The sequence below is a fragment of the Tamandua tetradactyla genome, chromosome 1, assembly GCF_023851605.1.
Source record: "Tamandua tetradactyla isolate mTamTet1 chromosome 1, mTamTet1.pri, whole genome shotgun sequence".
NCBI lineage: Eukaryota > Metazoa > Chordata > Mammalia > Pilosa > Myrmecophagidae > Tamandua > Tamandua tetradactyla.
This window is the reverse complement of record NC_135327.1, coordinates 222,892,508-222,919,483: the sequence shown is the minus strand read 5'-3', so window position 1 is coordinate 222,919,483 and position 26,976 is coordinate 222,892,508. Positions and strand designations below refer to the sequence as shown.

General features: G+C 41.2%; 2 protein-coding genes across 11 annotated transcripts in view; one reads left to right on the top strand and one right to left on the bottom strand.

Annotated features, from left to right (window-relative positions):
• Positions 1 to 26,976, top strand: part of ANKRD26 (ankyrin repeat domain containing 26) — a 1,272,391-nt gene that overhangs the window by 741,415 nt on the left and 504,000 nt on the right. The gene's annotated exons all lie outside the window — the stretch shown is intronic.
• ODAD2 (outer dynein arm docking complex subunit 2) overlaps positions 1 to 26,976 on the bottom strand; it is a 199,718-nt gene that overhangs the window by 110,846 nt on the left and 61,896 nt on the right. For all 10 annotated transcript variants that reach the window (XM_077153009.1, XM_077152981.1, XM_077152985.1 and 7 more), the window contains 6 exons: positions 17,644 to 17,790; positions 17,034 to 17,243; positions 12,857 to 13,099; positions 12,404 to 12,514; positions 10,700 to 10,854; positions 8,748 to 8,990 (listed from right to left, as the gene is read on the bottom strand). In XM_077153009.1, coding sequence (XP_077009124.1) covers positions 8,748 to 8,990; positions 10,700 to 10,854; positions 12,404 to 12,514; positions 12,857 to 13,099; positions 17,034 to 17,243; positions 17,644 to 17,790 — 1,109 coding nt within the window. The remainder of the gene's footprint in view (positions 1 to 8,747; positions 8,991 to 10,699; positions 10,855 to 12,403; positions 12,515 to 12,856; positions 13,100 to 17,033; positions 17,244 to 17,643; positions 17,791 to 26,976) is intronic.

The following is a 26,976-nucleotide window of genomic DNA, read 5'->3' as shown; positions in this document are numbered from 1 at the left end:
CAGCACAATAATACCTAATTGTAAAGTAATCATGTTAAAACATGAATGAAACTGCATCTGAGCTATTCTGAGCTATAGGTTTTTTTTTCTTACTATTATTATTACTTTTATTTTTTTTCTCTATATTAACATTCTATATCTTTTTCTGTTGTGTTGCTAGTTCTTCTAAACCAATGCAAATGTACTAAGAAACGATGATCATGCATCTATGTGATGATGTTAAGAATTACTGATTGCATATGTAGAATGGTATGATTTCTAAATGTTGGGTTAATTTCTTTTTTTCCGTTAATTAATAAAAAAATAATAATAAATAAATAAATAAATAAATAAATAAAAAGACAGCAATTATCTTAAGGTGCGGAAAATAAATCACAGATATTTGTCCAGTTTTCAGATTAAAGATTTTTCAGTTGTTTGAAAGTTTATAGGATTTTATTAGAAAATTGTGTCCCCTAAAACATGAGTGTTAACTGTGCTATGTTGCAATTTTGGTGTGATTTTATATTTGAAGGACAAATTGCCTCCAGATGGATTTTATACATATCAAATTGACATTTAAAGTTGACAAGAAAGGAAAATTCAGCTTGAATGGATCAAACTTCTTCATGAACTTAATAATTCAGGATACACATTGTTCCATTTTATACCCAAGGAGGGGCATGGTTAATACAAAATAATTTATGTTGCATTTTTAAAAGCAGTAATGTGGAGCACTAGAAGAACTCTGTAGTGGAGTTTTATGGAATCACTGGCTTCATAAAAATCACCTTTGATTCAGTGGCTAAACTCTTATTATTAATACGGCATTTCTTATTCTTGCTGAAAAATATAGAAGGGAAGAGATTTACATACACATTCTTTTACACCAGGTTAATAAAACTGTACTAAGAATATACATGTGTTTATTCTAACATGCAATCTAAGTTTTAGCCACAGTTACAGCCAAATCATTAAAGCATAAAACTGCTAGTCATTAAAATAAATGCCTAACCCATGAGTTACATGAGAATTACATAGGGGAGAGATATTCAGTTGTCATTTCCTTACAGTCGAACTTAAAGCTCAAAGACACAATAAATCTTACAAGTCTAGCAATAACAGCCACGTCTGAAATATGATGCCAAAAGTAATGCTTGGATTCTTACCAAACTCAAATTACTGTTTTCTGAAACTGCCTTCATGTGTTTATAAAAACACATGTGTGTAAACCATATTCACAGGTACAAAAGCGTTCACCAACCTCCTGGCTGTGCAACAGTTGACTCCTTATCTTAGGAGTTTTGGCTATAGAATTTCACACTTTTGACCTCCTCCTCTCCTTTCCACACTCTACTTTCTGTTTGTTTTCTCAATAACTCACTCTTCTAGCTTCCCCCACAACTCTTGGGTTGACCCTTCCCAGGTTTTCTATAGGTGCCTCTTATTTCCGTTTACTCTCCTTGCAAGATTGGGTTCAATAAGTTTCTTTCTTTGTCCCTCTCTTTCTACTCCGTTTTCTCTTCCTCTCTGTCTCCCATATACGTTCATGATTTACCAAATGCCCGTAATATGACATGCCAAGCTCTCTCCAATGCTTTAGACATGAACATCCAGTTGACTACTCACCAGTGTCACTTGGAGATTCCATAGGAACCTCAATGTCTACACAACCCTAACAGCACACCATTCATTCAGTTTACAGTAAGTGCTTCTTGTGTGTCCATTCTAAGCCTGGGAGTGGGTTAGGCATTGAACATATGGGATGAACAAAATGATTTGGACTCCCCCTTATGAAGTTCAACCTTCCTTCACCAGTCCTCCACCTACAGTTCCTGTGTCAGTAAGAAGAGCTAGCGCTATTCCTCTAGTTCCGCATGCCAGAAACCTGAGTATCATCCATGACTCTCCTGCTTTACATCGCATTCTCAATCCTTCTCCATGCTCATCCTTCCTCTCTCTTTGTCAATTTCTCTATTACACTATATGCCACAGGCTTAGTTTACACCACCACCACCACCTCTGACCTGTAACGGCCCCCTAACACGTTTCTCTTTTTGTAGTCATGTCTCCTATCAATTCATTCTCTACACTGGGGGTACAATGATATTTATGAAACACAAATAGTCCCTTGATAAAACCCTTCAATGACTTCCAATTGACTTTAAAACAAAATCTAAACGTATTAGCAGAACACAAAAAGGCCTACGCCATACCCTCAAAACTCCTTGAAAGCAGCTGAGAGTTTAAATTGAATTAGCCACCATTTAGTTTCCCCTTATTCTCAATTTACAGTAAATCGACAGGAATAATTTGATCTAAGAGAAACAGAAAATTAAGAGACAGAGTCCTCATCTACAGATAAATACAGATAGGGGTCAGGTTGATTTTAATTTTCTATTTATGTTTCATCTTTTAAAATTGTCACTAATTGAAGCTATCGCTACATCAATAATACTAGCCAACACTGTTAGCACTTACTTTGTATCAAGCACTTTATATACATTAATTCATTTAAATCCTTATAATAACTCAGTGAGACAGGTAGCATTACTACCTCCACTTTATACATATGGTAAGCAAGACATCAAATACTTAAGTAATTTGCTGAAGGAGACATAGTAAGTGTGAGACTAGCATTAAAGGCAGTGGCTCCAGAAGCATTCTCTTAACCATTATACATTTCACAGAATTAAATGGAATTGTTCAAAGTATTAAATAAGATTTTAATTTTGTTAAGATACTACATATTCAATATTCAGATTGTACAGAAAAATACAAAGAAAGTAAAAGATGACCCTAAATCCCATCATCCAGAAATAGCAATCATTAACACCTAATGTAAATCATTCTGGATATGCCTATATGTAGATAGAAGGATGGATGAATGGGGAAGACAAACATTTGATTGATTGATAGATAGAGATAGATAGATAGACAGATAGGCGGACAGACAGACGACAGGGACAGATAGATAAAAATGTTTTAGACAGTATCTATTGATTTATGTGAAAGATGTTGAAATTTGCACACTTAACCACCCTCCACCTACTTTGTTTTTATTTTTATTAGGTGTATTATTTCACTATCATTATATTTTACAAATTTAAATAATTCCCTCAATGACAATTTCCCATGTTTTGCCTTATTTTGATATTTATGTGAATTCACTCCTTTCCATTGGTACCTTTTAGTCATGCTTTTGTAGCTTTGAATTTCTTTATTTTGAATGATTTCATGATTGGCTGGATTTTTGTCATCAAGTAGGTTTTTTTTTTCAAGAGAAGTTACTGTGGACTATATTCACTAATTTTTTTTGTATGTTTGAGAATGTGCGGACAACTTGGCTGGATATGAAATTCCTGGTCAATACTTTTCTCCCTCAGAATGTTGTAATCAATGTCTTTTGGCATTGAAAGAAGCTGGGGAGAAGTTTGAAGCCAACTTGACCTCATGATTTGCTTCTTTTGCCTGGATGCGCTTATGATTTTTTTTTTCTTCTTTTTTGAAATTCAAGTAACTTTCTCAGCACATGTGTTACTCTTGGCCATTCTGTATCAATACGACTGGGTCCCAGTTATTCCTTTTGACCTACAGATTCATAGAAATGTGTTCTTCTGTCACATCTTTGAATAAGATCATGTTCCGCTGATTCCAAGCTCTTCTTGAGAAATGCCAGATACATTTACATTGGCTTTGGGTTCTATATTTATCAATTTCTCTATTATGTCTCGATATTTTTCTTTTTCCCATTCATTTTGTTATTTTCTACACGCCATATTCCTGGATGCTTTCAGTTGGGTTTATTACATTTCTTTTGCTACCACTGAAGGCTTTTAGTTCTACTATTTTCCTATTTCTTTTCTGAGCTCTGACCACTACTGTGTAAAAAACTGCATAGGTTTCATTGTCTTAAACTTCTGTCAAACTTTATATGATTTCTTCTGGCTAGTTTATTAAGAGGCAGTGTATTGTTTTAAAGGCTATTGGGAAATTACTTGCCTAAATTTCTACCCCACAAAAATCTGCAATGCCCTTTGTCCTGGGATCACATCGCCATGCAGTTTTGAGCATTCAACCAATCAATCTGGCTGACTCCAAATCTCTAAAAGTTTATAGGCTTGCTGTGTTGCAATCTGGCAAACATTGCCTTAGTGCCTTTTCACTCCAAAATGTCTCTAGCGTCTCCTTGGGCTAGAAGGCTGCTGTAGACAATATAAAATGACATGTCCAGATGTCTTTCCCTTAGGCTACACTTCTCCTGATGTTTTAAAATGCAAAACTAGGTCTCTAATGGGAAATTCCCCACTTCTTCCAAGGCCCTTCACTCCCTTCCTCTCTTGTCTATGAAAAAAGAAAAAAAAAAATGTTGGCTAAGCTTCTCATGACCACGACACTTATTTGGGGGAAACCAGCTGTCAGCATATTACACACAGGTCAATAAGTCACAGCATTGGCAGGTGTATTTCACAGTTTAAGATTTGGAGTTGTGACCTTTTCTTTGTTTTGCCTTTTTTTTCTCCTTCTGCTCTTTTTTTTTTTTTTGTAGTTTTAATACCGTTAACCAGTAGACAAGCCTCTCATTAAACTCTACACAATTAGTTTTCTGTATTTACTTATAAGTGTTTACCACCATTTCACCAACTACTCTACTATTTTAAAATTATCACACCACTTGTCTGTCTCCCTAACTACACAGTCAGGTCCTTGAGGCCCACAGTTTACCATGGTACTTTTAAATTTATATTTTGTCGTCTTAAAACCTCAGTTTTAAAAATTCAGAATAAGAAAAAATACAGCTGTTTTTCTCTGACTTTTCTTAAACGGAGTCAGCTAAAAGGTCAATAATATAATATTTTACATAAAATAACTGAGGAGAGTTTGAACACCCATTGTGAAAAGTTCTGTAATGATGATATTTAGATGGAATTTCTAGTGCCAGCCAGAGAATCTGGTGATGGCTTCTGTGGAAATCATTAAAGCAGAGCTATGGCTTAGAAGTAGAGTAGGGGCTAGGTGAGATTACGTTCTAATCTATTTAAATTAAATTCACTATATTTATCAAGAAATTAACAGTCAACAGGAGATGAAAAGATTTATGACACAGTCTAGCAAGCAAGACTGAAAAACAGGCTATTAACATAGCAGACAATGATAAATTCTACATTAAAGGTATTTTTAAAAAAATCCTCCAGGAGCACATAGAAGCCACAAATCCTCAAGGTGGAGATAAATCTTCAAAGAAAAGTGACACATGAGCCAAATGAAAGGATAGGGAGGATTTCAAATCATGGGCAGAGTTAAGTTAAATATAATGTAAGCATAAAATGTATCATTCCAGCCAGGATAATTCTGAGAGTGAAGGGGCCCGGACAGTTAGAGCAGGGCAGAGGGCAGAAGGTGAGTCTGTCCTGGGCAACCCAGTGTGAATGTACATCAGGTTCAATGCCCACAGGGACACGAAGGTGTCAGATTGCACCCCATGACCCCGTGCAGTCACAGCCCGCGGCTTCCCTGCTTCTCAGCCTCCAGCAGCTTCCACGGGCCCTGCCAGCCACCTGATTCATGTCTCCTGTCTCTCTGCCTTCACTGTGCTCCAGTCACCCTGAACGTCTCTCTTTCTCCACAGTGAGGGAAGCTCGGTCCTGTCCCAGTGCTGCTGTGTTGGATTCTCCTTCCGTCTCAGTGTTCTTCCCTCAGCCTGCCCTCTTCTCATCTCTGGGGTCTTGGCTCAAATATGAGCACACATTATCCTCCCAGAGACCCCTTTACTGACCCTGAACTAAAGGAAGCAGCTCCCACCTCTTTTCGATCACTCTGTTTCATTTTCTTCCAGGCGTTAAACACTACTTGCAGCTGTTTTATTGGTGTAAAGATCTAGACTCTCCCACTCTCCCAGCCCCAGCCCATGCACACTAGAATGTAAACTCCAAGAGAAAAGAACTTTGCTTTGGTCGCCCCTATATCTCCAGTGGCTGTTGCAAAAGATGGTCAATGAAATATTTTACCCAATGAATAAAGGAACAAACAAAGAACAGTCTCATTCCAGGCAGTGCACACCTGCAGGGAAAAGATGAAGCTCGAAGGTGAATGCCATGAAGCCTAGGCTGAGGAACTTAGGTTTGGTTTTTAAAGCATTGGGCAATCACCAGACAGCCTTTGAGCCAAGAAAACAACAGTATCAGATCTACAGTGTAGAAAACCACATTTCAGTGCAATACCAGAAGTTACTGAAAGGGAAGGAAGAGAAAGCAGGTGAGGACCAAAAGGGCCAACTTCAAAAGTCCAGGTTATAGAGACAGAGTCTCACCTGAGGGCAGAGTAGGAGGAGACAGGCTCAAAAAATCATCAGCGGGACAGGAGCTGATGACTGGGTAAATTTGGGGGACAAAAATAACAAGGGGCCAAAGATGAAAAGAAATGCATAAAGCCACTTCTGACAAGTGTTTATTGGGTTCTAATGAATACCATGCGTGTTTCAAAAAATAGTCGACATTAGAAAACATAAATGCAGCCAGTATTCCTCTTTCCAAAGATATCATGTGTGCAACTTTTAGGCACATCCCTGGTGCCTAAAAGCCCGGAGACCAGCTGTGGTAACCAAATTCCAAAGACATTGTGGAGGCGTCCATCCTTGCACACCAGACCCATGCTTACAGGGTGCTATGGGGGCACAGAATAGAATGAAATTACCCATGTTCTACTCCTCTCCTAGAGTTTGGGGCTTTTTGTGGGGGAAGGGGGCATAATCGATGGAAACAAATGATAGTTGTCTTCAGATGACAGGCAGGTGGGTGGAAGGGAGAAGGTACTACCAGAGAGGGCTGGTGGAGGGTATAAACTTCCCGTGATTATCAGAGGGTAAAACAGACAGTAACCTGGACCTCAGCGTGTGACCACCCATTATATGGTGCTCTGTCCACAGCAATCTATATGAACAGAGCCTCCTAGAGTTGTGCAGGGCACATCTGTACACAGCAGCCCTGAGTGCCTGGTGACATGTTAAATGAGTCAAATGTATAAAGCAAGGAACTGGAATGAAATGATATGGTATATAGACATAAATAACTCAAAATAAAAATAGGGAACCTATTCGAAATACGTAAACTGTCTACTACCCTCCTATTCACTGCTATTTATTAAATGAAAGTTACACTTTTTGGAATCTTTCTTTTAATAGCCTGCAAAAACTCCACCCATCAGCATTATCTGACTCATTCAGCCACTCATCTCTCTTACTTAATGGAATTAGAGGAGTTAAAGGAATGAAGATGGGGTGGGAGAGCAGAGGAGTAAGACTGAAGGGAATCCCTTCCAAATTCCATCTTCACCCAGGGTTAGTAAGACAGGTGTGGAGAGAATCACTCCCTCCATAACATCATCTAGGTAGAGGGTTGCAGAGCTCATTGCTGAGATTTCGGGAAGATAAAATCAGACATACAAGTCCATCTGTGCTTAACTTCGTCTCATGGGCTGACTCTGTCTCCTACTGCCCCTTCCTCAGGTTGGTCTTCTCAGCTGCTTATGCTCCCCCACTACTCAGGTTCCTCAGCCATACTCCCTTAATCTTCTACCAATCAATAGTTTCTATTCTTTAAGCATACACGCAAGACTCACTTCCCCTGGAGAACCCATTATGACAACTGGGGTTATGGATTATTGTAACAGTATTGGTTAATATGGGTTACTATGACAATAGTCCATAGGGGGTCCTCCCTTTCTGGACTTAACATGTGGATAGTCTTACTATCGTCTTGAATGGTACCATGCTTAAGTCTTTTCTTCCTAAAATGTCACTAATTTGCATAAGGACCAACATCATAGCTTAAAAGTCCTTTGTCTCTTGGCCTCATCAAAACACATTTGCTGAAATGAATTTAGAAACAAGAAGAAGGGTGTTCTGAGAATGCTACTTAGAGCTACCTAGGACCCCAGTTTAGATATAAACAGAGGTAGAGACAGAGTGTGTGTGATGGATAATTTCATGTTTCAAAGTGGCTAGTATGGTACCCATTGTTTGGTCATGCTTCAGCCCTCTTGTTCCCCGATGGGATTTCATGTATGGGATTTATATCAACAAAGGAGACCGCCCTCAGCAATGGGAAGTTCTATTTTATCCAATCAATTGGAAGTCTTACAAGTCAGAATTTAGGATTGCAGAGGTCAGAAGGAGAATTTCTGCTTCAACCTCAGCATTGGCTCTTTCTGGAATTCCCAGCCAATGAGCTTTCCCTGGTAATTTGGATTAAGGATTTCAACATTACCATATTGGAGTTTCTGGCTTGTCACCTTCCGTATGGAGTTCAGACTTGCCAGTTCTCATGCATGTGTGAGCCAATTCGTTATGATAAATCTCTCTCTATATATATCTCTGTTGGTTCTATTTCTTTGGAGAATCCTAACTAATACAGAGAGAGATATAGATAGATAATATATATATATAATTATAATATATGATTATACATATATATATATATGAGAGAGGGGAGAAGGAGAGGCAGAAAGAGAACATGAATTCTTCCCGAGGAGGCAAAGAAAACTTTTGTTGCAAGTTTTCCCAATATGCCCAATTTCAGCCCACCAGCTCATCCAAGGGATGAATTTGGCTCTGCCAGTCTTGATTTGGTAACCTTGTATTATCATAGGATAACACGTTCTACTTTCTTATCACTTGCACACACCACTTCTCAGTGATGAGTCTACGGTATGACCACCAAGAGCTTCCCATCCCACTCTCATATAAAATCTCCATCTCTAGGGCCACTTACATCATACTTTCAGGCTCTACTGCACAAGCACCAACTGCTTTTGTGACATTCACGAGAAGAGCTTGGTTTATTCCAACAAGGAGGTTCACAAGTGGTTGGATGCCACCACATTTCCGGACAATGACACGGTTTTCATGTTCTTGACAGCACTCTCCCAACGCACCCACCACGTTCACGAGCACTTCTTCTGGCTGATCAGTCAAAAGTCCCACCAAGGTTTCAATGGCTTTGTATTCCCGAAACCTAAGTTCATCACAAGAAAACAAAGTCATAGGGAAAGAGGGGGAGGGGGAATAGTATTATTTTTTGTGTATAGTTAATTGATAATGATATTAATAGCTATAATAATCATAGTAATAATTGCTAAATGCCAATTATGCTCATTTAATTACAATCCTCTGTTTCAGATAGGGTTGGAGGTTGAATCATGTCCCCTACAAAAGGCATGTTCAGGTCCTATCCCTGGTCCTGTGGATACAAAACCATTTATGAATAAGACCTTTGACAATGTCATTAGTTATTAGATATCATGTGCCCAAATGGAATGAATGAGTGTGGGTCTTAACCCAGTATGGCCGAAGTCCTTATAGGCAAAGGAAACTGAGATAGACGGCTGATGTGACCCTGGAGAGATTTAGGTCTCTGGCTGGTAAACAGTGAAGCCTGACGCAGGGTGTGACTCTGTGGCCCAGTCTCTAAGACAAGTTCAGTTTCTGCTGCACCTGAGTGTGTGTGACTCCTCTCAGCCGCCGTGTCTTTTTTTCCCATCTTACAGAGACTATTTTACATGAACAAAACATTTTAAAAGGTCAATAAAAATGACTTTCTATATACATATATATATATATATATATATATATATATATATTAACATATCATGGCTTCATTGCATCTATTTGGGTTTAATAAGTCTCTCAAAATAAATAATAACTTGTGCTACTTAGGTAAAAAAGCTTTCATCCTCAAATTGTTCCAGTGTTAAATATTAATGCATTTCAGTATCTCTCTTGTAATGCAATTACTCTTTTTTTTCACCATAAATATCCCACAAGGATGTATGCTACATAAAGGTAAATATCTGAAAATTAGTAATTTCTATGGAAGGCATTTTTTTTCCTTTCTAGTAAATTTCAGCATATTTTCAAGTACCATGATGCAAATGAATTTTTTGTTTAAGTTTACTTAACAGAGTTAAGTAACTTTGAATTAAGTTAAAGCTTCACAAGTTAAGGTATGGAGTCAAGCCATTACTTCATTACACTTTCTTTAATAAGTCAACCAATTTTGTGTTAAATAATCAGGTCATGCGAATTTCACATTCTAGAGAGTCATCACATTGAGACAAGAAGAGCTGCCTCAGAATATCCATCATGGAGAGATGAATTTGAAGGTTAATTATAGAGAGATGAATTTGAGGATTAAATTATAGAGAGATGAATTTGAGGATTATAGAGAGATGAATTTGAGGATTAAAATATACCAAATGGTCATAAAGTTTCCAATATTTTAAAACAAAATCCCATGAGATCATCTTCAAAAAGGGCTATTCTTTAAGAGTGACTGCTTAGTTGGAATTTAGCTAAGTCATCTTACTTATGTTTAGGAAAGAAAGAACAGAGTCACCCCATCTCTAAAGGTTCCATGGGAAATCACTTTGACAGTTCTCAGCAGGAAATATCAGAGGCAGGTCTAATTTAAATGACTGCCCACATGCAAAGCAGCTCATTTGCACAGAAAGACTGGGCACAGTGAGCTACTGAGGAACAGAACAGCGCTGCCAGGCTCTGGCGGCAAGGGGTGTCTCTCATTTCTAAGAGTCTCTTAGTTCTGCCAGATTAATGCAGAATGTACATCTATGACACCTACAACTTGTTATTAAAATAGCGTTCAAATACAAGGATGGGTTTAGAGGCCCATATTTTCCTTACGGAATGCTGAATGCCATCTCTTACTTGGTCACATTCTCTCTGCTGATGGAACATTTCCATATTGCCCCTGTGACAGCGGCTAAACGTTCTTTATTGTCGGTGTTATTGAGCAGACTGGCCAGTGGCTTGAGTCCCCCGTGCAGCCTGACCAGGTCGCGGGTCTCCTCGTCTTCAGCACACTGCACAAAAAAGTCAAGTCATCAGGGAAGATCGGGCTTTCCGGGATTACTAAAGAGGCTGCCATTCGAGTAGATATTGAACTTCTTTTCAGAGAGTATCATTTTCTGAATGAGCCTCCAAGGAAAATATAATTCGCTATACTGGCTGCTATCTGACAGTGTCTCTCTCTTCCCTTAGGTGGGTTTGGCAACATACAGCAGTTTCTAAATCCTTGGCAATTCTCCCAAGCCTCTCTGTAGTAGCCTGGGCTTCCGCTGAGATGTTAGTCGAGGTCAGTAAGAAACCTGGAATATTACATGCATGGAGAGAATACTTCTCCAGTGACGCAACCCAGAGTCTTGGGAAAACGCAGTGGAGAAGATGGATGAGTAATGGGGATTCAATAACCCCCAAATCTAAAGATGAAGACTTCCCAAACAGTCTCTATGCCCAGAGCAGCGGCTTATGGTAAGAGCACCTGACATTTTATTCAAACATATGTTTAGCCATATGTTTGTGTCATCCTTTGAAATAAATATTGGCTATAGAGGTTTTCCCAACTGATCATCTTCTTAGGTTACAAGGCCAGCAGGTGGTTAACTTAGCGTAGATGTTGCTGCTTCCTGAGCATACACAGTTAGTTTTTGACACCACACAATGCAGACACATGCTACGTGTCACCCAGGGTGTCTGCTAAGTGAAACTGTGAGTCATGATGCAACCCAAAGGGTGCCATGGTTATCTTCCAGGTGTGACGTTTGGACCTGGCTCAGTCACAACTTGGAACGATTAATCACTATTTCTGATTGCTCCTGAATGGTCACTCATCCTAGGTGGATATACCAGACAAGGCTATGCTGTTTTCTACTGAAATGAGTCTCTTCTCTGATGCTATCTTTTCAGTTCACTCTCTCATTTCGCTTATCTTGAGGTGCCTTCCTTAAGGAAATCTACCCCAATTAGGTAGAAGAAGCTGGCATGGCTAATAACAAGCATACATAAGCTTTTAAGCTCAGTGTATATAAATATTCTGTGTGCTTACTGCATGGACACAAATATCTACTGATAGCTATTTTCCCTTTACCATTCTAATCTGCCCACTGGTATACTGTGAGACCACTAGCCACAAAAAATTAATGAAGATTAAAATAAGAAAATTAATAAAAAGATAAAACAGGAATACACACATTCATTCATCCATCCCATCCAGGTAGGAGATACATTTCCCAAGACGCTTATGCTTAAATAGGATATACGTAAAGCCATACAGAAGCACTAGCTCCTTATTTAACTATTTTACAAAAAGTTAATTGTTCAAGCAGTGAAACAGAGCTGGCATATTCGTGTCTTCCAGAGGTGTAAATCATCAGGCATGTTGGAACAGTTTTCTCTCTGGCACATCCAGGAACACGTCATTGTCACAGGAAAATGGCTCTCAGACTCCGAGTGTCTGAAGCCACCCCCAGGGGACTTGTCAATCACAGGGATTCCTGAATCCCATCCCCAGAGGATAAGACGATGTGGTTGGAAACACTGCCTGGGGCCTGTGTTAATGGGGAGCCCCCATACCTGGTAGATGGCCATGGCACAATGCTCCTGGAGCTGCTCGTTCTGACTGCTCAGGTTCTTCACGAGATTTTCAATGATCCTTTCAGCTTTGATTGCCACACGGTAGTTTGCCTAGGAAGACACATTTAAATAGTCTGCGTGCCTACCGCATGGACACCAACATCTATCGATAGTTATTAATAATTATGCCGCAAAAAGTTTTAGTTGAGAAATTCTCAAGTCCCACTGTAACATCTCTGTAGCACTATGAAGATTTGGTCACAATTTAAAAAAATGATCACACAGGTACTGACTGAGTTACACTCTTCTAGGGAGTTAGATGGCCTCTTTCTGATAGAAAGCTGACTCCTTGAAAACAGAAGTCCTCAGCAGCTGTAAGAACCTTATAACTGGTATTTAAACCACAGGAGGCTGAGGTAAAGGAGGGCACAGGAGGCGGATCTGGCTGGGTACCTCGGAGGCACATTCCTGCAGCGTCCCCACCACCGGAATGAGCATGTTCTCGTGAGAAGTCTTCAGCAGCTGAGCCAACAAGGGGATGCCCCCAGCCAACCGAATGGCTTCTTTGTTGGCGTAGCTTTTACTACAGCTCCACAGGGCCAGGGCACCACAGCGAGCCACCTCCACGTCTCTGGTTTCGTACAGAGACGGCTGAGCAGGTTCCGTGGAATTCTGCGTGCAGTCGAGCAGAGCAACCTACGAGAATAGAGGAACACAATACACATGGAAAGCCTTCAGCTCAAACAGTGCATTTTCAATAACTTCAGATTGCTCAACCAAGTTCACCTGGACCAAAAATAAAAATACATTAAAAAATCAATTGTTGCCCTACACAGCAGTCAGTGAAAACAAAGGAACAACTACAACCCTTTAAACCCCTTTCTACAGATTTGGGGGCTTTTGCAATACTTAATTTCACGTGTCAACTGGGCCAGGCGATAGCTTCCAGCTGTTTGGTCAAGCAAGCCCTGGCCTGTTACTGTGAGGATGTTTCGTGGACTTAAATCATCTGTAAGTGGACTGCATCTATGGCCAATCACATTGACAACAGACTGAAGAGACTGCTTTCAAGGGGAGAGACGTTTCATCCAATGAGTTGAAGGATCTAAAATGAGAAGTGATTGTTTCAGCAGTGAGAAGAGAGAATTCCCATTCTTCAGCCAGCCTCTCCTGAGGAATTCATTGAAAACCATCAATGGAGTCTCCAGCTTGCAGCCTGTCTAACGGAATTTGGGCTTGTGTATCTCCACAGTGGGGAGACAATTTTTATAAAATCTCATAACAGTGACACATATCTCTTGTCAGTTCTGTTTCTTCAAGAAACCTGACTGCTACGCCTTTCCTTCCCACAAGGAATTTAATACCACCAAGTTAGGATTTTCTTCATGTGGCTCTAGTATTTACATTAGTCATATTTGTAAACCACATCCTCAGACCTAATATCTCAGCCTCCCTGAAACCATGCAGGACCTTCTAATGAGACTTGGATGACCCACACCTGCTCCACCCTACCGAGACCAAGCAGCTTGGTGGCTCTGTAATGACCAAAGTCACTGAAGGCCTTAAGGGAAAAGACTGTTGACTCTAGGGATGGAGACTTAAGACTGGACACACCATGGAGGGGGCAGGGCCAGGCCCCCAGAGCTGGGACTGGGGCTGCTGAGGACACTGCCTGCTGCTCACAGCCTAGTCTGGGGACAGAGGTGCCATCACCTATGAAGGTCTGCTCTATCCTTCTTTCCTTCTCTCTGTCTCTTTGCAGGCCAAGTTTCATGGATTCTGCCCACATAATCACCCAGGGACCCCAAGTATCTAAGCAGGTAGCCCAGACTTTGGAAAGCCACTCAATCCCAACTCCAAATTCCTAGGAGAGAGATCTGTTAGGACTGGCTCAAATCAGGAGGAACCCCACCCACTGTCTCATTACTTATGGCCCCAGGAAGAACAGGGGCCTCTGGGTATCTCCTGGGCGGGGGTGCAATGAGGGGGGAAACTCTAAGACAGACTAAGAGATCTGTCCCCCGCAGCCATTCTCTCATATCTACATAAGGTCCAAACCTTTGAAGGCCTCGTTCAAGTTCCCATGTGGTCACTCTGCTCCTCTCTCTCCACCCCCCACTTCCCGGCCCATCCGACCCTAGGTCTGTCCACATTAGGCCACTTAATGTGTTTCCAAACAATCAATAATCTTTCCCAGCTCTGGTCATTTGCCTGTGCCTTCCCGACACGCCTTTCCTTGGTGTGCCTGTCTGGCAAGTACCCACTGGGGACTCGGCAAATATGACATCATCTCCCCTCTAGTATTTCTTGACCACTTCTTCTCCGTTCCTCCACTATTCCCAGCCCTGACTTCGATTCAACAGCTAAAGCTCACCATTACACCCCATTCCACCACGAGACTGCGAGGTCTCTGTGGTCAGAGGTCACATTTATGTATATCCTGAGCACCTGATACCCAGCACCAGTCAATACATGCTGGTTAAATGAAAGGGCCAGGAATGCCACATGCACACAGGAGCACGGAAGCCGGTCACGGGACTGACAGCACTGGGTGTGCTGACCCTGCCCAGGTCTGGCCCCTTTCCTGGCCTGCACGTCTCCCTCCTGTTTGCTCAGACCCCATGTCTCCTGCCCAGGTCTGGCCCCTTTCCTGGCCTGCACGTCTCCCTCCTGTTTGCTCAGACCCCATGTCTCCTGCCCATGGTCTTCCAGCAGGTGTGCCACTCCAGAGACCACCTCCATCCAGGTGTGCAAACCCCACTTGGGCAAGGACCTGCTTTCCCTCTGACCCTGACCTCCACTCACCTACTCTGATGTTGGAACTGCCCCTGCCCGCCTCGCCCACCTGTGCATCCAGCGAGCGCCTCGTTTCCAGCCCCGTCGGGGCATCTTGCCTGTAAGTTGCCAATCCCCAGGCCACGCAAACCCCAAACTGGATCCCAATCCGGATCCTTCCCAGGTGTGTTCTCAACCCAGCGACTGCAAATCTGTTATTTACATTAGTGGTCTTTCCTGTTCCTAAAATAACTATCATTTGGAATTTTGTTGAAATGTGTATCACTATTGTGACCAGGCAGATGCAACTGCCCAAATACTGGGTTCCCAACTCAGGTGCAGAGGCTCCCATAAAATGTCCCTTTTTGCTTTATGACACATTTTCCTTCTTCTAATTCGTGGGAGACAGAGGAGCTCTGTGGACAGCCCTGTTGGCAGAACAGACCACGTCATTACGTAAGCAGAGTCATGGTAATTATGGGGATAATTACACTTCTCCTCAATTTTTAATTGTGAAAACTTTCAAACACACAGAGAGGCTGAAAGAATTGTACTGCCCCAACACACACACACCAACTAGATTCTATAATTAACATTTTGCTCTATTTGTTTTATCACTTACCCAACCATCTATCCAGCCATCGGTCCCTCTTATTTTTGAAGCAAATAATTACACTTTCTAGTGCTGTACAGATCACAGATGAATGCACACAGTCTCCTTTAAGGAATTGCTGAGCACTTTTCTCAGCGTCCATATTCCCATTAAAATCCATATTAATTCAACAGCAATTAATTAATTATTAACCTTTTTATGTGGAAGGCACTGGGCTAAAAGCTGTGGCAGAGACAAAGATGAAGGAGATGTGTCTCCTTTCTTTACGAACTTGAAGTGCAGAGGTGAAGAATTCCAGGAAGGCAAAAGCCTTGGGATAATCACATCCACTGACCCTCATGAAGGAAGATGAATGTGCATTTCTATTTTGCATCTAATGTGTTCAGGTTTCCTGCTGTGGCCAGGGTGTTAAACAGAATGCCATTTGCTTTTCTTTCATTGTTAGTTTCTTGAATAATCATTTGCCTTATGATTATAAAATAAATACACATAGGAGACTACTTGGCAAGTGAAGGAAAATTGCTAGTGATTACCTCAGAGTAAACCACTATTATCTCTTTCTAATGTTATTTCTATAAATGTAGGCAGGTCTTTAAGAATTGGAGTCATAGATTTGAACTGTTTTTAATCCTGTGGTTTTATGGAATAGTAAATATTGTACATTTTATTCCTTGCTACTACTTAGCATTCCAAAACATGGTACTGATAATGAGTTATAGATGCTTCTTATGGATGTACTACAAATTATTTAGCTGATCTCATATGATGAGACGCTTTGGCTGCTTTCAGTTTTTCTAATAATGAGGTGAATAAGCGTCTGCACCTCTGACTCTCAACTGGGAAGGGGCCTTGCACTGGAACCACCACCTGAGAGGACGGGGCCCATTACTGGAAGGTTCTAGATGATACTGGTTTGCAGATGGCTTTTCCAGTCGGCTTGATCTCACCCACTCTTACCAGCACTACACATATGCATGCACATGCAGAGATGTCCCCTACCTACATGACAGGTGAGAGTTACATCTTGTTTTACTTTATATTTCTTTGGAAAGTGAGGTTGAACATGTTTTTGGTCCCTTGCCAATGCAAATGTACAAGGTATATTTTCAAGGGCATGTGATGCCGAAAAGGAGATTCCGAAAAAAGCCCCTGTGGCCATCTACCCTCTGCAAGTGGGTGGGAAGGACTTGGGGAGTTGGCATCTCATGGCAGCTGGCTGCCGCTGACCACAGGGGGACTCACCAGTTTGGCGATGCCCCCATGCTGTCTCACAGCCCGCCGGGCTCTTCGGAACTTGGCGACATTCGCAATAGTTTCAGCTGCCAGACATTTCAGATTCTTATTTGGAGAATCGAGTATCTTAACCAAAATTGGTAAGGCCCCAAGGTCAACAATATTCCGTCTGATTTGAGGATTATGACTGATTTCCTTCAGGATTTTTAAGGAACCAATCTAAATGAGAAAAAAAAGTTATATATGAACGAGTGCTTAATATATAACTCATGCCATGTATTTAAAAATTCCAAGTCTACCTAGAATCCCTTCCCTAATTAAGTTTTTCAAGAAACAGTTTCCATTCCCAGGTGTTACACACATCCTCCATTTTCCCCTTCAGTTACGTAAACAAACATCCATCATTCAAGACGTATGAGAGACTAGTGGAAAAGAGCAAGAGGAGAAAGAAGAAAAGCAGAGAGAGGAGAAGGGACAGCTGAAGGCTGCCCAATCAACAGCAGAAGGCTGGTGATTGATTATCGGCCTGATAATCAGGCATCGTGGCAGTCTTACAGCCAAAAGAGAGCCATGAGATGGCCGGGAAGCTATTCTTGCCCATTGTGACCAAGCCACTCACCTTACATTTGACTTCGTCCGTGTCAAGTAAATTTATTAAAACTTCAAGACCTCCAACATCCCTGATTGCCAGCTGGCAGGTATCTTGAGCTAAGTTGAAATCCTTCATTGAACACAATGCAATGACCGTAGCTGTTTGATTTCCTCCCTATGGAGACACAACACATAGAAATGGTGCTCAAGGGCCTCTCCCTTTAGAAATGGGCTGAACGGTTAGGAATCCAGGAACTAGGAAACATATCTCCTCCCCATCCATGGCACGTTCATTTTTTTTAAGTTCTCTAAGTGGGTTACAATAGGTTAAATGAATCATGCAGAGCTGAAGCCTGAGAAAGTTGTACAGAGTGTCATAAAACATCATTCCAACTAAGAGTCAACATTTAAAGGTGCTCTGTCTCCCCTGAAGAGCTACAACATTAGGTGGTTTTAGTATATTAAACAGAGCCGAGGGGCAGCCCGGAGAGGTTGGCTAAGGAATCTGTGTTTCATAAAGAGGTAACAGGCGGCCCCCGCAGTTCTTGAACAGTGCAATGTGCAGTGTTAACTGGGTCGCAACATTATTTTTACAGATGTGTGAGGAACGTTCTGGAACATGGAGAACCTGCACAAGGGAAAGCAGGGGGTGAGCCGTTATAACATTCCAGATTGGAACTGAAGAGTAGGTGAAGGAAGGGCTCTGAGGTGGGAAAGGAAGGAGCAAACCCACTAAGACCCTGCGACGAAGGAGAAAGAGGAAGCTTCATAGTTCCGTGCTAAATGCTGGCCTGCCTTAGAGAAACGTGACGGTAGTAACGTTTGTTTAGCTAACTGCCTCATAGAAAGGGTAGTGATGAACTGATCCTTTTGGACTAAAACTGATCCTTTTAGATGTATAAGACAGGAAATTAAAACAAGGGTTCATTGCAGCAGTTCTTGAGCAATGAATCCATGACTGCCATGGAAATCTTCTGAGGAGCAGACATATTTCCACTGCTATTTAGACTTGTTGATACATTGGAGTTTGTGAAGACACGGAAATAGTCCCAAAGATGCATAAACAGTATTTCAGTGTGCGCCAAAAATAAACTATTTCTACGATGGGCATTCATAATAGACTGCTGCCTCAAAACATTGCACCAATCACCCCAAATAAATCTTTCTCTCTTGCTTTTAAGGGAAGACACCTTTAAATTACATTCATTTTCACTTATTAATCATTATTTTATATTGCCATTACCTATTATATACATATAATATGTGGGCTTAGCACAGAAAATGGAAATTAAATGCCAGCTGGCCAGCCCCTTCCTCCTACATACCATGCATGCATATACACAAATCTTGTGAATGAATGCCGTGTAATGCTCTTAAAAGAAAAAAACTGGAATGGGATTGTTAGAAGGAATGCATCAAATAGTGAGGCTGGGAAGGTTTTAGACTTTAGCCTTTCCTCATCCTCCTTTTCAGAAAATTCCTTCCACATCTCTTAATGTGATGAAAAATTATCCTGCGGCAATGCCGCTGATGGGTTCCCACTTTTCATACCCATGCTCTCAGTGGACAATCCAGGCTGTTCTCTCAACTCAAGACTGAGTTTAGAATGACAAGAACTTTGATGTCCTTATTTACATAAAAAAAAAAATCACGTAGCTTAGATGCCATTATAAAAAAAATACACCTACACCTTATAGGGGCTCTGTCTCCTTAAGGTCAAGGCACACTTCAGCAATACCAATTTTCCTGCAGTTGGTTTTAAAATGTAAAATAATAAATCCTCTATCACCATCAGGTTCATAAACTCCCTTGCTTGGGAGCACAGGACCCATACATGCTAGTATCTCCTCCTCTTCTTTTAGAAAAACAAAAGACAAGTGTCTTACAAACCATGAAGAAGACTCTAAATGCTAATCTCAATTAATTAAAGGAAATGCAATAATACACAAAAAGGAAATGTAAGTAAAATAAGAAAAATAAATCATTGAACAGGAGCTTGGTCTGAATTTAAATGGTTCAAGCAAGGAAAAAAAAATTCAGGCTGTCCGAGAGACTAGAGATAGGTTTCTATACTAACCTCTTGGTTTAGATTTTCAAATCTAAACCAAGAGCTTCAGGTGGGAGGAGGTCTTTAGGCTGGAAAGTGAGAAGATAGTTAGATGGATGTCAGGCCTGGGTCAAGAAGAGTTCTCCTCACCACAGGCCCAGCTCTTTACTAAGAATGCACTGTCCTGATTTCCCCATTTATGTCTGACCGAGAGCTTTTTTCCTGCTATTCCTGAATTGTAACATTTTCTTTGGTCGCAGTCCTCTACATTCAGACTCAGCACAATCTTTGTCTCCCTTGTTAGTTTTCTTAATTTTGTCTTCTAAATTATTTCATCTTTTCATCTTCTGAGCTTTGTTTCATCATTAATACTATGCACCAATGTCATAAATTTTTTCAGAGTTATTTAGCTACAGCAGATGCCAGAGAGTTCAGATTTTATATTTTTCTGAATTATCTCCAGGGCCATTTTTGAAGTCAAAGGACTGGAAATTTACATTTATCATTAAGAAATTAGATCCTTATAGAAAAAATTCTGTAAATCATCAGCTTTTTCTGAAAATCTGGAAACATATTCATAGGCTTGAGGGATTTTTTTTTTTTTTAGAACAGTTTTATATTAGGGAAAGTTAGTTTTTCCACATTTCAGGATTTAGTTCCACTCTTGTCACTGACCACACTCCCCAGAGGATTATAAATCTTTCGGAATGAATAGCAGAGTGCAGGAGCCAAAATATTCACCATACGGAGCCACAAATGTTAGCCAATTGCTATTCTTTAAATACCAGCTACGTCAAAGAACTTGTGAATGTTCACTCAACTTTGTCCAAATGCCATAAACATCCAGCTGAAGAGAGGCAGTGCAAATGCGCTTCTTTTTCAATTAAATCTCCCCTGAGAATGTTATGAGTTGCCATTACTTATTTTCATGTTTGATCACGCATTTGCATTTGTGAGGTTTTAAGAGCTGGAGAAAACATGGCGAAATATTATTTTGCTAGCTTCTGAAGTTTTGAAGAAAGCTTTCAATAAGCTTTTCCACTTCTTAAATTCATGCAATTCCTTTACTTGTCGTCTTCCAGCTCCTGCTTCTTCTCAAGCATCTCCAGGGCCTGTCAGCCTTCCAATCTTTCGCAGTCCACATTCCTTCCTATGATCAGGAGGCGTTTGTTCATTGTCACAAACAGGTTTCAAACATGCAGAGACTGAATGACTGTTGCTTCCTCTTGTCTTTCCCAAAATTGCTTTTTGAAAGATGTTCTAGTTTGCTAGCTACCGGAATGCAATATACCGGAAACAGAGTGGCTTTTAAAAAGGGGAATTTAATAAATTGCTAGTTTACAGTTCTAAGGCCGAGAAAATGTCCCAATGAAAACAAGTCTATAGAAATGTCCAATCAAAGGCATCCAGGGAAAGATACCTTGGTTCAAGAAGGCCGATGAAGTTCAGGGTTTCTCTCTCAAGTGAGAAGGCACATGGTGAACACAGTCAGGGTTCTCTCTCATCTGGAAGGGCAAATGGTGAAAACGGTGTCATCTGCTAGCTTCTTCTCCTGGCTTCCTGTTTCATGAAGCTCCCCGGGAGGCATTTTCCTTCTTCATCTCCACAGGTCGCTGGCTAGTGGGCTCTCTGCTTCTCATGGCTATGTCATTCTACTCTGCTCTCTCTGAATCTCTTTCTCCAAAATGTTTCCTTCTTTACAGGACTCCAATAAACCAATCAAGACCCACCCAAATGGGTGGAGGCATGTCGTCACCTAATCCAACTTACCAACCAACCACTCTTGACTAAATCATATCATCCAGGGAGATGATCTGATTACAGTTTCAAACATACAGTACTGAATAGGGATTATTCTACCTTTATGAAATGGAATTTTGATTAAAACATGGCTTTTCTAGGGTGCATACTTCCTTGTGCACAAAAGAGAAGATGAATCGAGAACATTTTCCTAAACAATGTTTTTCTTTTAAAGAAATTCTTTGAAATCAAGAAGTATCACCCTGTCTAGTGCAGAAAGTAAGAGCTCTCTTATTGTCAACAGAGAAGAAACAAACATCTAAGAAAGCTAAGATGAAGAATGTATTCAGGGGTAAACCAGGGAGCGAGCCACTGAAAATCACTTGTGTACTCTTTTATGCAATAAAGCACTGCATACCTTCTACTTGCCAAGCCCTATCCTAAGCACCAGAGACCTCTCATAAGTGAGAACAGATGGGGTCCCTGCCTTCATGGAGCTTACAGTTCAGCAGAGGAGACTGGTTCTGAAATTTTTTAACACCCGCACGAACAAATGAAAATACTTAAGTCTGAGAAGTGCTACAGGGAGAGGCATGTGCACAACAGAGACTTTCACCGAATCTGAGCAAATCATGTCTGAGCTGAGAGCTGGACGAGGAGGGAGAACTCTCCCTAGTGGAAGAGGAGGGGAGAGTGATGAAATGCATACCCAGCAGAGGACACAGTCTGTAAAAGCCCTCCATGCAATGGCACGTGGCCTGCTGGAGAATTATGGCGGCCGGCGTGGCTGAAGCAGAGAGAGAGAGAGAGAGAGAGTGGTTTGAAGGGAGCTGAAGGTCTGGGCCCCCCACAGAGCCACCCAGGTCCCCCAGGCCAGGCTAAGAATTTTAATCTCTACTTCCAGATGGAGAGCAAATGTTGAAGGAGAGGAAGTGTTGAAGGTTGGATGTTCAGGGAAAGAAGGGAAAGGCTAACATGAGCTGCCGACATTTTTAAAAGATCACTCTGGCCACGGAGTCCCCTGGAAGGGGCTGGGAAGAGGGAAACAAGCATGTCGATGTGGAGACCAGTCAAAGGACCTGAGGATCCCCAGGGGTGGATGGCAATGACTTGGATCAGGAGGCCCAGGGGACACATCATGTGACAAAAGGGACTTTTGAAATGAATGGTTGTGATGAACTTGGTTCAGAAAAGGACACTGTCAGCTAGTAGACGAAACCCTGGTGGGCAACACATGCCAGAACTTATGGTCGAAGTCCCACGTCAGCATGGAGACGAGCAGAAAGGCAGGGACCCCACTGGTCTCTGAAGCCCGCTCCTGCTGTTTCCCACCATCCGCATCACGAAGCTGCGGGTGAGAGCAGGTGAGGCCTCAGGGCTTGGCACAGACATCCCAGCTGCATTGTTCCTGGCACTTTTTCCTCCAAACACATCACTCAGGGCAAGGAAATGAACTCCCTCCAAAGACTGTTCATCGGCGCTGGCAGAGGGCCTGGACCCAGCTCTGAGGCTGGCCAAGGGATGTTCTTCTTCCAGGATCAGAAATGGTAAAAGAAGAGTGCTCAAACTGGACAGCATAGAACCATGCGAGTCAAGGCAGTAAAATATATTGCTTTGCCTTCTGTTTATTTGCAAGCCTACTTTATCCTGGCGATTCAAGCACTCGTAAACCTAAGACTCAAGAGTTGTGACTCAAGAGAACTCCAAGGAAAAAGGGAAAATCCTGTTTCCAAAAGATACAAATAATATTAATACTGTTAAAGAACTTAGACACAGATTGACATATTACAGGCTTGCTAAGTTTTTAGCAGGAATGGGTGAAAACTGGCACAATGATTCTCACAGGGACAACACACTCTTTCTTCAGGTGCACGGGCCGGGAACTGCACCCAGGTCTCCCTGATGGCAGGTGAGAATTCTACCACTGAACCACCGTGCACCCTACACATTCTTTTTAAATAGCCATGAATGTTGACAATTTACTGGATGGTCCTTGCCATTGCAATGTGGGGGGAAAAGCTCACTCTTTATAGCAGATATATAATTGTCTTCCTAAAAACATCCAGAAGAATGAGCTGAATAATTATGATAATTAATCCAAATAGTCCACTAAAGTGGCTGGATACCAGGGGAACATTCAAAAATGAGTAACACTCCATGTACAAAGATTAAAAACTCAAAATGTATAATTAACAAAAAAAGTTCTCATGCACAGCAATAGCAAAATAACAATAGCAGCAAAAAATATCTATGAGTAAGTTCACAAAAACTATGTTGGAGATACATGAAAAAAAACTTTTAGTAAATACATGAAACACCAAAGAAGGGGATCACCATACTATGTTCCTGAGCAGGATGACTCAATGTTATTAAAAATAGTTCAGTGGTAGAATTCTCGCCTGCCATGTGGGAGACCCAGGTTCGATTCCCAGTTCATGCACTTCTCAAAAAAACAAACAAGCAAAACAAACAAACAAAACTTCAACAAATGGTGCTGCAATAACAGGATATTCACATGGAAAATAATGAAATATGACCCCACCATACAGCATACACATACACAAAAATTGTAATTCATCTCAAAGTAACTTATAAATTTATGTAAACCAACCAGAATCAGGTTGTTTGTTTAACTTGATTCTCAACTCATTCTAAAGATGACCTAAAAGGGAAAATATGCAAAAATTGGTTCAAAAATGTTTAAGAAAAATATCTGGCCGATCAGATATAAAAACACATCAAAGCTTTACTAGTTAAAACGGCATGGGCGCAAGGGTGGTTCAGTGGTAGAATGCTCACCTGCCGTGCCGGAGACCTAGGTTTGATTCTGACCCATGCACCATCACCACCACCTACCCCCCCCCATCTCCCCACCCAAAAAAAACCCAGCATGGACAGAACAGTGGGCAGATGGCAGAGTAGAAAGCTCCAGAAATCTCGCCCTCCAGGAACTGTGGGAATTAACTAGTTCAGCATCCAGGGACAAATAGGAGGCAGAGGCTGGTAAAATATGACAAATACTAGTCAACTGCTCTCCACGCAGGGGTTCCTGGTGGCCATCCCCCACTTTGGTGGCAGACAGCAGAGCCTGGCCCCTGATATAGTTTGCTGGCGCCCAAAAAAGACATAAGTCCAGGTCCTCAAATGTGTGTATGTTGGGGGTGGAGGCCAATTGTGATCACAGCTTTTGATTAGCATCTTCAGATCACGGTGGGCCCAGCTAGGAGGGCAGCCACGGGTCCCACCTGCTCCAGATAAAGGCAGCTGAGGAGACTTAAGGACAGGATGCTTCCTCAGTTGAAGGAGTGAAGTAATTAGGCAGGGGTCCAATCAAGGAAGTAGAACTTTGGGGATCTGTGGAAGAAGCTTCTGGCGCCCTTCCTGGCCCTTCCCATGCCCCCCCTCCCACCAAGCGGGCCCCCACCAAGGGCAGTTTGGGGCCTTGCTGGTGCTCCCTTTGAAGGGCAAAGACCGACTTGGGAAACTCCTCTCTGGCTGCCATCCCCTTCCAAAATTTGCCCTCCAGGCAAAGTCGATTGAGGAAATGAAAGTAATGTAAGAAACAATTGAGGTAGCTGGCCAGGGGCAAAGGCTGGCCAAGGGCAAAGGCTTACCCTCCTAAATCCTAGAGTAGAGCACCTGGGAGAGGGAAACGACCTGTGGGAGAGGGAAATCTGACTCAGGGGAAACAGAGGGTGTATTCAAATCCCTGCAAACAGAGGAGCAAGTACAAGCTCAGGACAAGACTCTGGCCTGGAAAAGACAGGAAGGGCCCTGCACTTTGCATTCATGTTGGGCTGTCCTTCCTGACAGCAGAGTTGAACTCTGACGGAGAGGACTAGCCAAAGCAAAGTCAATGTGCAAAGATGGCAAATGTTGTTTTTCCTTAGATTTTCTTGGTCTTGTTAGCTTCAAATACTCAAGAAAATCTCTGTCTTATCACCAAATATGTCTGCAAAAATTGAACCAATTCTTACAAACTCAAGAAACAGATATTTCAGGGAATAAATCCAAAAGTTAACAATTATAATATTAAAAGATTACAAGACAAAGAAATGGGAAATAATGGTCCATGCAAAGGAAGAAAATAAAAATAAAAATAAAAAATCAGCTACATCAATATATGCTGGGGGCGGAGAGGGGTGTCCTAGAAGGAGAAGAAAGAGAGAAAGGGGAAATAGGAATATTCAAAGAAATAATGACAGAAAATTTCTCAAACTTAGCAAAAGATATGAATCTGCAAATCCAAGAAGCTCAGAGAACACCAAAGAGGATAAAATCAAAGAGAAATATGTTCCATCACATTCTCATCAAACTTTCAAATGCACAGAACAGGAGAGAGTTCTGAAAACTATAAGAAGAAAGCGACATGTTAAGTACAAAGGAATCCCAGTTAGATTAAGTGCTGATTTCTCTTCAGAAACCATGGAGCAAAGAAGGCAGTGGAAAAGAACAATTGCCAATCACGGATTTTATATTGGGCAAGACTTTCTTTCAAAAATGGGGGATAGATGAAGGTATTCCCAAATTTAAAAAAAGGCAAGGGAGTTCAATCACCACTAGATCTTCCCTACAAGCAATGCTAAAGGGAGCTCCGCAGACAGAAAGGGAAGGACACCAGCCATGGATCAACGCAGAATAAAGAAATAAAGTTCTCTGGCAAAGGCACTCATATGACTGTGTTGTATTTTTTGGTCTTGTATGACTGTTTGTATTATTTGGTCTCTAACTACAGGCACTAAAATTCGAATGCATAAAATGTAATAACGGGGTACGAGGGTAGTTCAGTGGTGGAATTCTCACCTGCCATGTGGGAGATATCGGTTCAATTCCTGGCCCATGCACTTCCCAAATAAACAATCAAGGAAGCAAACAAACAAAAAAACAGACAAACGAAAACTCAACAGTCGATGCTGAAATAAGGGGATACTCACATGGAAAAAGAATGAAATATGACTCCCATACAGCATACAAAAACAAAGGTAATAATAAATCTATAGTTTTGGACATACAATGTACAAAGATGTAATTTGTAACAATCACAAAAAAGGTGAGAGGATGGAAGGGTATAGGAACACTGTATGCATGTTACTGAAGTAAAGGTGATATCAAATCAAATATGATTGTTATATATTTAGGATGTTAAATTTTAACCCCACAGTAACCACATGGAAATTGCATGAAAAATATATCCAGATAGAAATGAGAACTCAATATGGTATAATATAATACAAAAAAAGTAAATAAATATGAAAGTAGGCATTAACAGAAGAATTGATGGTTAAAAAAGGTATGAGTTAAAAGACTAAATAGAAAAATAGCAGAAGAAAATCCTGCCTTATCAAGTTACTTTCAATGCAAATGGATTAAACTCTTCAGTCAAAATACAGATTGGCAGAATGGATAAAAAAAGCGTGACCCCCCAAAAAAGCATGGCCCAACTATACACTGTCTATAAGAAACTCACCTTAAATTCAAAGACACAAGTAAGTTGAAAGTTAAATGATGGGAAAAATATATACCATGCAAGTAGAAACGAAAAGAGCTTGAGTAGCTATGCTATTATCAGATAAA